Source organism: Tamandua tetradactyla, chromosome X (assembly GCF_023851605.1).
Source record: "Tamandua tetradactyla isolate mTamTet1 chromosome X, mTamTet1.pri, whole genome shotgun sequence".
Classification (NCBI taxonomy): Eukaryota; Metazoa; Chordata; class Mammalia; order Pilosa; family Myrmecophagidae; genus Tamandua; species Tamandua tetradactyla.
In genome coordinates this window covers 141,404,139-141,418,389 of record NC_135353.1, presented here as the reverse complement: position 1 = coordinate 141,418,389, position 14,251 = coordinate 141,404,139, and the positions used below count along the sequence as shown (strand labels likewise).

The 14,251-nt window shown below is 35.4% G+C and overlaps 1 protein-coding gene across 8 annotated transcripts in view; it reads right to left on the bottom strand.

Annotated features, from left to right (window-relative positions):
* The window catches only part of DMD (dystrophin), a 2,428,671-nt gene that overhangs the window by 1,268,190 nt on the left and 1,146,230 nt on the right, over nucleotides 1–14,251 (bottom strand). For all 8 annotated transcript variants that reach the window (XM_077145121.1, XM_077145123.1, XM_077145120.1 and 5 more), the window contains 2 exons: nucleotides 6,432–6,542; nucleotides 5,825–5,998 (listed from right to left, as the gene is read on the bottom strand). In XM_077145121.1, the coding sequence (XP_077001236.1) occupies nucleotides 5,825–5,998; nucleotides 6,432–6,542 (285 nt within the window). The remainder of the gene's footprint in view (nucleotides 1–5,824; nucleotides 5,999–6,431; nucleotides 6,543–14,251) is intronic.

Sequence of the window (14,251 nt, the reverse complement as noted above, 5' to 3'; positions counted from 1 at the left end):
TAGCTTTGTTCCCTTTTTCATTTCTGTTTTTTTAATTATTTGTATTCTCTCTTTTTTTTCTGTCTGGCTAGCTAAAGATTTGCTAAGTTTATTGACCTAGTCAAAGAACCAATTTTGGTTTTGTTGATTTTTTAAAATTCTCACTTTCTCAGTTATCTCTATTTTAATCTTTATTATTTCTTTCCTTCTACTTCCTGTTTAGTTTGTTCTTATTTCTCTAGTTCTTACAGTGTTAAAGTTAGGTCTCTGGTTTGATGTCTGTTTTTTTTCTTTTTAAGGTAAGCATTTCTCTCAGCACTGCCTCCATTACATCCCATAAGTTTTGGTATGCTGTTTTTCCATTTTCATTCACCTCAAGCTATTTCTTAATTTTGCTTCTGTTTTCCACTTTAACTCATCGGTTGTTTAAGAATATATTGTTTAATGTCCACAATTTGTGGATTTTCACTTTTTCCCTCTGTTATTGACTTCTAACTTCATTTTGTTGTGTTTGGAGAACATGCATTGTATGATTTCAATATTTTTTAATATATTAATACTTGTTTTGTGACTCAACATATGGTCTATCCTGGAGAATGATCCATGTGCACTTGAGAAGAATGTATATTCTGTTTATGTTGGGAGCAGTGTTCTATGTATGTCTGTTAGTTCTAGTTGGTTTAGTGTATTGTTCAAGTCCTGTAATTCCTTACTGATCTTTGGACTAGAAGTTCTATCAGTCATTGCTACTGGTGTATTAAAATCTCCTAGTCCCCTAGTATTAATTTAAACCATCAATTTCTCCCTTCAAATCTGTCAGTATTTGCTCCATCTATTTTGGGGTTCTGCTGTTAGGTGTATATATATATTCATAATTGTTACATTTTTCTGTTGAATTGCCCACTTTATCAGTATATAATGAGCACCTTTGACCTTTGTAAATGTGTTTGACTTCAAGTTTTATTTTATCCAATATTAATATAGCAATCTTAGCTCTCCTATGGCTACTACTAGCATGGTATATTATATTTGTTTCTGTCCTTTCACCCTCAACCTACTTTTATCTTCGACTTTAAATTGAGGCTTTTGGAGTCAGCATATAGTTGGGTCAGTCTGCTAATCTATACCTTTTTACCAGAGAGTTTGATCCAGTTACATTTAAAATCACTACTGATAATAAAAGACTTTCTTCTGCTATTTTGATATTTAATCTTTATAAGTCTTATACCTTTTTTGTCCCTCACTTTCACTGATGCCTACATTTATACATACTTACTTTTGTGCGTTACTCTATATTGATTGCCTTCTCATTTCTATCTGGAAATATTTTTCTTCTGTTTCTCACATGTTTATCATGGGGTTAAACTTTAATATTCTAAAATCACACTTGGTTTGATACCAACTTTACTACAATACCATGCACATATATTTTGCCTATACCCCACTTTTCCCGACCATTTTTTTGTACTCATTATCACTTAAAGATTTGTACATTGTATGTCCAAACATATAGATTTATCATTACATTCTATGGATTTACATTTTAGCAACTGTAAGAAGAAATTGAGTTACATATCAAAGAACATAATCGCATAATAATGGCATTTATAGTTGCCCATATAGTTACCTTTACCACGGGTCTTTATTTATTTGTGCTTCTTTGAGCCACTGTCTAGTGTCCTTTCCTTTCATTTTGAAGAATTCCTTTTAGCACTGCTTGTAGGGCAGGGCTAGTAGGGATGAACTAGCTCAGCTTTTGTTTATTTGAGAATGTCTTAATCTCCTACTCATTTTTTAAATTCTTTGTTCATTTTAAATAGGTTTATTTGCACAACATACAATCCAACTTAAGTAAATAGACATGCCTTTGCCACCATAATCTACATAAAGACATTTCCTTTTCCTGTGCAAAGAATCCCCACTCTCCCTTATATCCCCCACTTGTTGACATTTAGTTTTGGCATAATGTGTTTGTTACATTCAGTGGAAGGATATTACAATGTTACTGGTGGCTATAGATCCTAACTTGCATTGATTGTACTTTTTCCCCGTATACCATCCATTTTCAACCCCTTGCAATGTTGACATTCCTTTGTTCTCCCTCATGCAAAAACATTTTATATTTGTATATTTAATCCTCATCATTTTCCACTCTAGGCATTCCTAAATTATACCGTCTGTTTTTATCTTCTATCTTTTCTTCTGGTGTCGTATGTGCCCCCAGCCCTTCTTCCTCAATCCTTTTCACATTCAGCTTCATTCAGTGCCCCTATATAATTGTGCTCTCATCAGATAGTATTGCGCTATTCATTTCTAAATATTTGCAAATAGTCTTGTTGCACAATCTGTATTCCTTCAGCACCAAATGCCCAATCTCTACCCTCTCTGTATCTCCTGATAACCTATGTTCTTAACTTTAACTCTCAAAGTTCACCCATTAATGTTAGTTCAAATTAGTGAGACCATATAGTATTTATTCCTTTGTTTCTGGCTAATCTCACTCAGCATAATGTCCTCAAGGTTCATCCATGTTTTTACATGTTTCATGACTTTATTCTGACTTACAGCTGCATAGTATTCCATTGTATGTCTATACTACAGCTTGTTTAGCCACTTGTCCATTGATGAATACTTGGGCTGTTTACATCTCTTAGAAATTATAAATAACACTGCTATAAACATCAGTATGCAAATGTCTGTTTGTGCCCTTTCCCTCATGTCCTCTGAATATATACCACGTAATGTAATTGCTGGATTGTATGGCAATTCTATACTTAGCTTCCTGAGGTACTGCCAAACTGCCTTCCAAAGCAGTTGCGCCATTTTACATTCCCATCAACAGTGGATAAGTGTGCCTCTTTCTCCACATCCTCTCCATCACTTGTCATTTTCTATTTTATTGATAATGGCCATTCTGGTGGGTGTGAGATGATATCTCATTGTGGTTTTGATTTGCATTTCCCTAATAGCCAGTAAGGTTGAACATCTTTTCTTGTGCCTTTTAGCTATTTGTATTTCCTCTTCTGAAAAGTATCTGTTTGTGCCTTTGGTCCTTTTTTTTCTTTGGGGGGGTGCATGGTCTGGGAATTGAACCTGGGTCTCCCGCATGGAAGGTGAGCATTCTACCACTGAACCACCCATGCACCCTGGCCCATTTTTTAATTGGGTTGTTTGTCTTTTTGTTGTTGAACTGTAGAATCTCTTTATATATTCTGGAAAGTAAACCCTTATCCAATATGTGGTTTCCAAATATTGTCTCCCATTCTGTAGGCTGTGTTTTTGCTTTCCTGACAAAGTTCTCTGATGCACAGAAGTGTTGAATTCTGAGGAGATTCCATTTATCCATTTCTTTTTTCATTGCTTGTGGTTTGGGTGTAAGGTCTATGAAACCACCCACTATCACAAGATTTATAAGATATTTCCCTACATTTTCTTCTATTCCCCTCATTTTGAAAGAGCATCTCAGCAGATATAAAATTCTTGGCTGACCAGTTTTCTTTAAGCATTTTAAGTATTTCAACCCACTGCCTTCTCGCCTCCATGGATTCTGCTGAGAAATCAGTACGCAATCTAATTGGAACTCCTTTGTAGATAACATGTTGCTTTCCTCTTGTAGCTTTCAGAACTCGCTTGTCCTTTGCATTCAGTAGTATAATCAATATAAGGCAAGGTATATTTTCCTTCATGTTTATCTTGTTTGGTATTCTCTGAGCTTGCTATATGTATACATTCATGACTTTTGGTAAGATTGGGAAGTTCTCTGTCGTTATTTTTTGACTATTCCTTCTGCCCCTTAATGCATACATTGGTCTGCTTGACAGTGTTACGTAGATATTTAGGCTATTTTTGCTTTTAATATTTCTTTTTTCTTTCTGCTCCTCAGCTTGAATCATTTCAGATGTCTTGTCTTCAAGTTCATTGATTCTTTCAGTCAGCTCTGATCTGCTCTTGAAACCCCCCTGGACGTTTTTCATTTTAGTTATTGTGGTTTTCAACTCCAGTAGTTCTGTTTGGTTCCTTTTTAAAATTTCCATCTCTACTTAGACTCTCATATTGATCACTCGTTGTTTTCCAGATATCCTTTAGTTCTTTCTCTGTACTTTCCTTCATCTCCTTTAGCATTTTTAAGATCATTTGTTTGAAGGCTTTGCTTGGTATGTTCACATTTTTGTCATCTTTGTTGGTGTTTTCTGGATTTTTATTCTCCTCCTTTGGAGGGGTCATCATCTCATGTTTCTTTGTCCTGTACTCTTCGTGTGTGTGCATGTACTGTACATGTTAATATTTTAAAATGTTAACCCTGCAATTTATTCTGAGATGTATGTTTCTTTGTTTTGTTATCAGCTGGAGATGAGACAGAGATTTTCTTGATCTTCAGCCCTCCTATCACGAAGAAAAGCCTAAGGCAAATGCAGCATGCGAGGTTTTCCCTGTCTTTTACCGGGCCCTTGCTCGTTAGTTGTTTTGGAGTTTCCAGTTTAGAGGAGTTTTGTTATCCCCTCTGTTTCCCAGGAGACAGACCTCCCTCTCCCAGGTATTTGAAACTGGCAGACATTTGTCCCAAAGTGTTGTTGTTTACATTCTTTTCATTATCTGAAGCTGCTTTTTCCTGGAGGGCAGATTCTGAGAGGAGGGTCACCTCAGAAAGGACTTTCCCAAGTCAGCCTTTCCCAGCTAAAACAGGGCCAGGGACCCACAAAGGGCACCCAGACTGGCTCCAAAGTTCCTGGGGAGGGGATCAGGAAGGGCACCAAAAGCTTTTCTGAGTGCTCCTCAAAGCTGAGCTTTCCTGGCCTGGCCAGAAAACACAGCCCTCCTGCTAACTGTCAAAAAATGGATAGCACTGCCTTGGTTGGGATAGGAATGAGGCAATGGTTGCCTTCAGAGCTGGGTGCTCAGTGATCCTTACCAAAAGCCATCATCAGCGATCGGCTGTGACCACCCCTGTTCTTGAGGAAGAGGATTTTTACGTCCCTGTCTGTCACCACCAGTGGCCTAGCCAGGGACTGGGCCCCATGGCAGTGTTTGGCAGGAATGGGGTATGGCCACCAGTAGTCACCACGTGGAGAAAGCAATTTACTGTCCTTTACCATAGTTTTCAGCCTCTTCTTCTCACTCTTCCGTGAATGCTGTACAGTGTTTTTCTGGCCTCCAGAAATTTAAAGTAGTTGTTAGAGACAGTACCTACCAGTTTAATCATTGTTTTGGTGGATAGGCTGAGTCCTGGGGCTCGCTACTTTACCATCTTTCCCAGAAGTCTGCTTCCCATGCCTTTTTATTCTGTCCTTGTGATTTGGTGGCATTGCACTGATGTTTAATTGAAAAATACTAGGATTTGCAATAAGTGCCTGGATTGGGGTCTTGATTTTGCTCTTCACCAGCTGTTAGTCATTAAATTCCCTCAGGTAACCTGTGGCCTTGAGAATTAGAGATGACTTGTGTACATCACTTAGTTTACTTTTACTCAATATTTCTGGATTGGTTATCATTGCAGCTACTGTTAGTTTAGCCATTTAGAGGGTAATCCATTTCTTTTCTGGATTTCCATTTTAAAATATATTAAACACACAACAGTAATTAAACAATTATACCCCCTTTTATACTCTGTATCACCCTGAGCAGAATTTTAGCCTCAAAAAAGACACATATAGAATAGGTATTAAATGACTACTTATTGAGTAAAACTCCTTGTCTCTTAATATATCCCTGTTATTTTAATCTTAAAACTATGTAATATAAGTATTACAGTTATCTGAAACAATTTCCATTATAAGAGAATATCAGCAGATATTTCTTAAGATGGAATGTCAAGGGGTAGCGGCAATTTACCACCAAAAATACATACCACACAGTGGTTCAACTGTGACTGTACTACTTCCTGTTCAACACTCTTTGTTTCCAAAGCAGGCAAGTGCATCTTCACTTCATCTAAAACCATCTTACTTTCCTGTAAACGTTGCTCAAAATTGGCTGGCTTCTGGAATAATCGAAACTTCATGGAAACATCTTGCAATTTTTTCTATAAACAAAATGTAAAGGATGTACAGATCAAACTTTTGTCTTCCAAACAATAACCAGTCATACTTTCAGTAATAGATTTTCTTCTATTCTTAAAGACACACAGGCAAAAATATATCAAAGTAAAGCCACCAAAAAAAAGAAAAAAAGCAATCTTCTTTTGCATTGTCCAGCATGAAAAATACATGCATTTGGAGGAAGAATTTAGTAATTTTTACTTGATGTGATATTAAATAAAAGATCATTTATTAGCCTATTTAATCCTTAAGCAATACACACACAAGAAATGTTCTTATTGTTTAGATACCATATTGTTGTTCTCGAATAATGTCCTCAACTCCAATTTGGATAATAATCAAGTTATCTAATATAGACTAGACTATATTTTAATGTCCAACTAAAACCGGTTCCTTAGTTTGTACGATAAGGAATACCTGTGCAGCATCAATCTGGGAGAGGACCCTTTGGGCAGCCTCTTTTCCCTGGTTATGTTTCTTCATTTCTTCTAAACTTATCTCATGACTCGTCAAATCCGATTGGATTTTCTGTTGGGGGGGGGAATGGCAGTATTAGTCAGCATGCTCTATATTTTATCGCAAAGAACAACTTGCTTAGTTTCCAAGAGGTGGAAATGCAAAACCTCTCCTAAACCATGACAGCAATAGAGCCGGCTTTAAAATGACACACATTTTTCACTTACAATAATTATTCAAAACCAAATGACTTATTTCTTCCTTTTTGGGGATTATTATGAAAAAGAAATTATCATTTTGAGCTAATGATAATAAATAGCTATTTCAGATACAATTTTCAGTGAAAAATATCCATTTATATCTAACATGTAAAATTAAGTTTCTATATTGATTCTCTTTCTTTTCTCTTTGAATTTATATTCAAATCTGACCAAAACCAGGATATTAATCTTCATGAACAAGTTGAATGTGGCAGAGATAATACATAATGAGAAAGTTGAATGTGGACAATATTATTTATCAAGAACTTTGCTCAGTCATTCTGTGCCATGTTTCAGTAAAATTTTCATGGCTAGCATAGGTCTAGGAAAGGGAAGCTAAAGGTCTTAACTGTCATTGTTTTTTCTCTTGTAGATATTTAGCTTTCTATAGAGATCAATTGTGGGGCTTAAATAACTATAAAATATTTCTACATTCAGTAAAAAATTTCTGATCAAGTTCTATTCAAAATTTGATGCAGGCAAATCCTGCAGTGTACAGAGACCAAAACACCTAATTCATTTATTTCTTCCTGTCAGACCCAGCAAGAATTAGCTAGCGGTCAAATTATTCTAATTTAAAATACAGTCATTGCCAGATTATCATAAAAATGTTTGACAAGAAGAAACTGACTAACATAAACCACAGTCTCCATAGAAATCATCACGCGGAACAATTTGTATAATGTATATTAGTATAACCTCATTCATACCAATTGCAGTCGACTCCAGTGTATTTTATCAGAAAATAACATCAGTTTTATTTAGCAGTTACCACAGAGAACTGCCACGCTAACGTAAACAATGAGAATTATCCAAAGAAAATGCATGAAGTGGCAGAAAGAATGACTTAAAATGTAAGTTTATGACTTCACAGAGATACCTTCATATCTCTTTAGAATATTGACGCTAACAATATTAGCGGCAAATTAATTCAGAATTACTTAAGTGATTAGATTTCTGCTTATAATAAATAAGAGCAAAAATAAACAAATAAATAAGAGCAAAGAGCCATGTAAATGTACATGATATTTTTTACTATATACAGTGTGTTCGCTGGTTGAATAATGGCTTTGTGTGGGAAATAGTGATATGTATTATCCTCCACGAACTACAGAATCTGTGGGTGAGGGATCCATGTAAGTTTATAATAACACTTTTCACAGAGCAAAATAATGCCAAAGAATCCACAAAATTTAATGAGTGTTTGTAGTGTGGAGTGACTCTTATACAGAGGGAGTTAACAAATGCCACAGGAGGGTGATGTTTCAAAGTAAGACCTAAATAATGAGTAAGCATTGCTAGGTACAGCAGATATATGTGGGGTTTTGTGGGCATGACCTTTCAGCTAGGAGAAGCCCAACCCCTCAGTTACTATAGTAACTATGTCTCTGCCACATGACCATGGGCACCCCCAAGTCATAGACGATTAGAACATGGAAAATATGTGGGTCAAGAAGGATCCATCAGATTCTCTCTTGGAATTTTAGCACTAATGAGAGAAATTCTAGGCAAGCTCTGGGGATGCTTAGAGCTGCGTCCCATATTCCAGGAAACCATGCTGATGAAGTCTATAGTTTGGTGCATCAATTGAAGAACAACAAAGGTCCTTGACAGAAAGAGATAGGAAAGAAACGTAGAGACAAAAATATTGATGATTTCCAGTCAGAGGGTAAAGTGGATGATATGTTTCAAAGACAACTATAACTATAACTCCCACCTCACAAGATCCTCTTTCACTCCCCCACCAAGACGTAGAGTTTATTTCTTCACTTCTGAATCTGTGTGGGCACGTTGACTGCACTAACTAACAGAATATGGCAAAACTGAGGCTCAAGTCCAAGAACATTCCTTAACTTGGCTATGTGTGGATACATAGAGATGTCAAGGGTAAGAGCTTAACAATCCTAGGTGAGCTTTCAGATGACAACCGGCATTGACTGCTAGCCATGTAGAAGCTCCATCTTGGATGTCCAGCCCAGTTGAACTTTCAGATAACTGAACCTCTGCAAACAATTAACTACAATCACATGAGAAACCCCAAGAGAGAAGCATCTAGTTGAACCTTCCCAAATGACAGAAACAATACAGATAATGATTGTTGCTAGAACTGCTGTTAGAAATACCCAAATACAGGATTCTGATCCCTTTCTAAGGCAAAACTTTATTTTTGCCATTGAGTTCCATGAGACATCCCTGTATCCTTAAAACAAACTCTACTTCCCCATTTTTTTGGTTGCATTAGCAAATTCAATTTGGTGTCTGTTACTTGCACTGAAGAGTCCCAAATAATATACTGAATACCCAAGTGGATGGGCATTTTAAACAGAAAAGTATTTCTGGTAGAGGGAACAGAAAATGTGCAGATGAGGTAATGAATAACATGAAAAGTTTGGGAGAATTCAAATAATTCATAAAGAATGAGTGCAGGCATTGGCAGATATATAAGTAGAAATGTAGGAAGGGATCAGATATTAAATAATTTGGTGCTAAACGAATGGTTTCTAGTATTTTCAATATGAAAATATATTCTTAAATCTAAAATTGATCAGAATCACAGATAATAACAGCAGTTTTACTACTACTATTTCATCTAATCAGTGAGGAAATTAATGGTTAGAGAATGCTAGGTATAAATTCATTTATACATTGAAATGCCTTTGGATTTTATTATTTGCTATTTGTGTATGTATGCATGCATATATATTCAAAAAGCAGTGTGGACTTGTACAATATGTGTTTTTTTAGTGTTTTCAAACATTAGAGGGAGGTAGGAAGGAAGGGCCAGGAGAGAATAACGGAGAATATGGGAATTTAAGGAGTATGGAGAAGAATAAAAGCAGCAAAGAAAGAAGAAACAAAGAGAGGGAGAAGAATCAGGAACGAGAGATGGTGCCACTTAAATCAAGTGATGTGAGAGTTTTAAGAATAAGAGAGAGCTCAGCCATGTCAACTTCGAGACAGGCTAAATGAGAAATGTATTAACAAGTGTACTTAAGGTGGCAGATTCAGTGGATTTTGGGAGAAGAAATCAGGTTTTCAAGGGCTGATGCCTGATGAAGCACTAGAAAGCATCCTAATAAAAATAGTTGAAATTATTTTTGAAGACATTTGTCTCTGCACATAAGGAAATTGAGGGCAGCAAGTGCGGAACACATCTTTAAGCTGTGTGGAAGGAACTAATGGAGAAAGATATTTTTTAAGAAATGCAAGAAGATCATTAATTAGAAAACCCTGAGTAAAACAAGAGGAAATGGAATGAAGAGCAAAGGTCAAGAGGTCAGTGGAAAAGAGCATGCTCTTGGGGAATCAGAACCGAATATTGTTAAGAGAAATCTAGGTTTAAATCTCAAGGCTCTAACTTGCTACCTTGGACAAAGTATCAAAACTTTCTGAGCTTCAGTTCCCTCATCTCTAAACTGAGGATAATGACAAGCCAGCAATGGGGTTTTATCACGATTTGTGGGCAGCATAGCTGGGGAAATTCTCACTCATACTGGTTTGGGTCAAAAGGCTTAGGTGAGATGTTATATGGGAAAATGTTGCCATATGAACAAACCAAAGGGAGTCTAAGTAATAATTGGAACACAGGTCTTCTGACAGTGCACTATGCTTTCATTCAAATGAGCCATACTGTTTCCATGACTCAAACAAACAATGACAACAATGACTTACAAACACACACGCAAAAACTTAACCTTTATGTGCCCCAGAGGATGAAAAGGACCATGTAGAATGTAATAGGAAGATTGGACAATTTGAAACTCTGTAAAAAGCATTTCACAGAATTTGAAATGTGTATGTCTATATCGAGTAGACAGAGGACTGAGAGGATGAATTTCTGTATTCTTAGAATGATCATTACCGATAAAATAACTAATATTGAAAATAATGATGACTGAACAGCATATAAAACCAAGACTTTATCATAATTTATAGGCAGATTTTCTAGAAGAGATCTCATATCTCTAGTGATATACTGTTGCAATATGATTAGTGGTCAAAATTTCTTCATGCATTAAGTAGATTATGCATTAAATGGGCCCATTGGCTAAATATTTCGCTCAGAAAATCTATTTTTTAAATTTTCTTTCGGTAGAATACATCACACAACTAGCTCTGGGAAAAGCTATCCAATACACTGAATGAACATATTCAATAGCAGCCAATTAATTCATTATTAAAATTATAAAACAAAAGCAGATCTATATCATACATCACAACTTATATTTACACTTTTACAGATTAATTCTATAACCCTTGCTTTCAACTGATAATTAATTTTTAGTTTGTGCTTGGGTTGCTTCCACCACCTACCTTACTTAATCTTATCTGAGTATTATTCTAGAACCCCATTATTAAGAAATGCCTATTAGTTTAGGGAAGGCTTATTCTGAAATACATACGTGGTTTATTTAAATAATGGAGTATAATGAACATTTTCGGGTAGAATGGACAACTTTCTATTTTAAATTCCCTCTAATTAAAAAAAGACATAAGCACTACATCATCTTTCTTGACATAGTGATCAGACATTGGAAGAAAATAACATTGTCGAATAAAACATTGGGGAGTGGGAGATTTAATGCTAAGGAAAATAATATCCATAATTGATTACCAGATTTGTAAGATCTGCTGTAGATCTAAAGGATGTATGACTTGAGTTTTGTTGTCACCCCAGATATTTATCTATCAGGAGATAGATCATAAGTGTTAAAAAAAAAAAAGAAAACAACTGGTTTTGTGAAATTTGTGACATGGCTTTACATAAAATCAGTAAATGCCAAGTTAAGCAAAGTGAAAAAAAAACAGAAAATCAGGGCTACTCATTTAGAACACTCATTTATGCTCTAATAGGAGTTCTCAATCTAATTCCCTTCAGGATCACAAGATTTTCTTCATAAAAGTGAAGTCATATAAAGCAAATTATGTCATCATCACATTGCAAAAATAAAGGCACTGACAATATAGCAATTATATTCAGAACTATTATTATATAATCAAAATAGGAAAGAAATCAACAATTGTAAAGAAAATAACCCTTTTTCTGTTAAAGATAGCAAAGAGGAAATTATGGAACTATAACTCAAACATTAATGACATTTCCAATATAGCACTTTACAATTAACTGAGCAGGGAGCAAGGCTTTTTATCATGATTTACTTCATCAGACCATTCACATATATCAAATTAATGACAGCAAATGGCAAGCAAAATTAAGTTGTAGCTGTCTAAAATATTTAATGGAATAAAGGAAACTTTATTTCAAATAATTACTGGAGCTTTTGTGATGTCAGAGAAAGAAAATGATTCTAGAGAAAATAACTGAAAATATTTCAGAATTAAAAAATATTTTAAAATGTCATGATGAGATGATTAATGGACAAATGTTATACCAATAAATGTAATTAGATGGTAATTTGAAATTGCATCCTCAAGAAGGAGAAATGGTCATATATAACAGATTAGAGAGATACTTAAAAAATGTACTAAGGGATCTTGGATAAAGTATACTTTTAAAACATGGACATTCTCCAACTCTGCAAGTGAAATCATTGCCCTCCCCCCTACATCCAGGGGTGAAAACCTCCCTGTCAACGTGGGAGATGACTCCCAGGGATGAATCCAGACCTGGAACCATAGGATCAACAGTTCCATTCTGACCAAAAAAAAAGGGGGAAGAGAAGTGTAACTAATAAAGTATCAGTGGCAGAGAGAGTTCAAATAGAGTCAAGAGGCTACTCTTAAGCAAGCTTCACAGTTAGATCTTGCTACCTATAATAACTTGCCAACCCCCAACCTGGACCATTCCAGCCAATCCTAAAGAACACCTAGGGCAATTTATACGAGTCCCCAAGTGTTCCATGAACTAGAGTAACTTTCCAGAAGCCTACAACCTCCAGATCGGTCCCTGTTCCAGATAAGTCCTGAAACCCAGAGGGCCCAGCCTCTCCAGAACATCAGATGGTTCCATCTTCCTACCCCATATTAGTGACAGACCCTTCCAATATGAAAAAGTTCGAATGGCCATAGCCCAAACACCGCCAAAGAGAGGTGTGGAAAGATCAAAGGTGATGGTGGAGTAATACAGTGAAGATAGGATTTAATAAATGAATATGAATGTTGAATCATTAAATTGATACCTCTTTTAGTCTCCAGTATCTCAGAGCAGATAGAAGTAAAAACCTAAAATTGTGGAAGTGTAACCCACATCAAACTCTGAAATCTGTTCTACAACAAATTGTGGTGCGGTACTTTGAAATTTATTGCATTTTTATATATTTGTCATTTTTCACATAAAAAGAAGGAAAAAAAAGTCAATTGTGATGATAAAGAATATTTAAGCCCTCTAGCTGCCTATATTCTGGAGCAGCTAGAAGGAAAAATTCAACAGGATCATATGGTAGCCCATGACAAACTCTGGGATCTGTCCTGTAACTATTTATTGAAGAGTGTTTTGAAAACTAGTGCTTTTTTCTTTCTTTGCTTTGTATATATGTTACACTAACAATAAAAAAGTTAAACAAATAAAAATAAATAAAAATAAAAAAGTGTAAAAAACAAAAACAGAAACATGGGCATTTTGGCTTTTTCATTTTGAGAAGGGGTATAAAGGATTAGGGGGATGTAATTAGTTGATAATCTTGAGGGGACCATGGAATTACTATACTGATTTTTTTTTTAGCCTCCAGTGTTCTGGAGCAGTTAGAAAGAAAAATCTGAAATAGTGGAAAGTAACCCATAACAAATTCTGAAATCTGTTCTGTGACCACTTGTTGAAGTGTACTTTGAAATGTACTGCTTTTTCTTTCTTTTCTTTGTATGTATGCTGCATTTCACAATAAAAAAAAACTGTTTAAAAGCATGGGGAACTGCAAAAAAGTGTAATTATGATCAGAGGCAAATAATTTTGAAAAAGTTCATATTATACTTTATAATAATTCAACAAATAAAAAAACCTCACACAGCTTTTCATTACATTAATAAAACAAACCATAAATTGGACAAGTTAGTAAGAATATTACCTATTATGTAAAATTAAACTTCGTAACTGGAGAAAGTTGGACTTTTATCAGGAATATGCAACAGGTCAAAGGGCTTGATAGAATATAACAACTCAACAATAGGCATTTTCTGGGAAGGTGCATATATATAAAGGTATGCAATAACGGCACATTTTAAGATCACTGTAATATATTTAGCTTTGGACTTATTCAGCTATAAGTACTTTGGTGCAGCTTTAGGATAGGAACTTTAAGAAATTAACTGATGGCCATTTTTCTTCTATCCTCCTCTTATAAGTATCATAGGAATAGAAGGGTACGAAGGAAACATTCTATTTTAGTGTTTCAAAAACAGCTATCCCTGACATGTAAGGTATGTGGCACGTTAAAAGATTTTTGGTGGCAGTGCAAGGGTAGTTCAGTGGTAGAATTCTCAACTGCTATGCGGGAGACCTGGGTTCGATTCCCAGTCCACGCATTTCCCAACAAACAAGCAAAACAAGCAAAGAAAAATCTAACG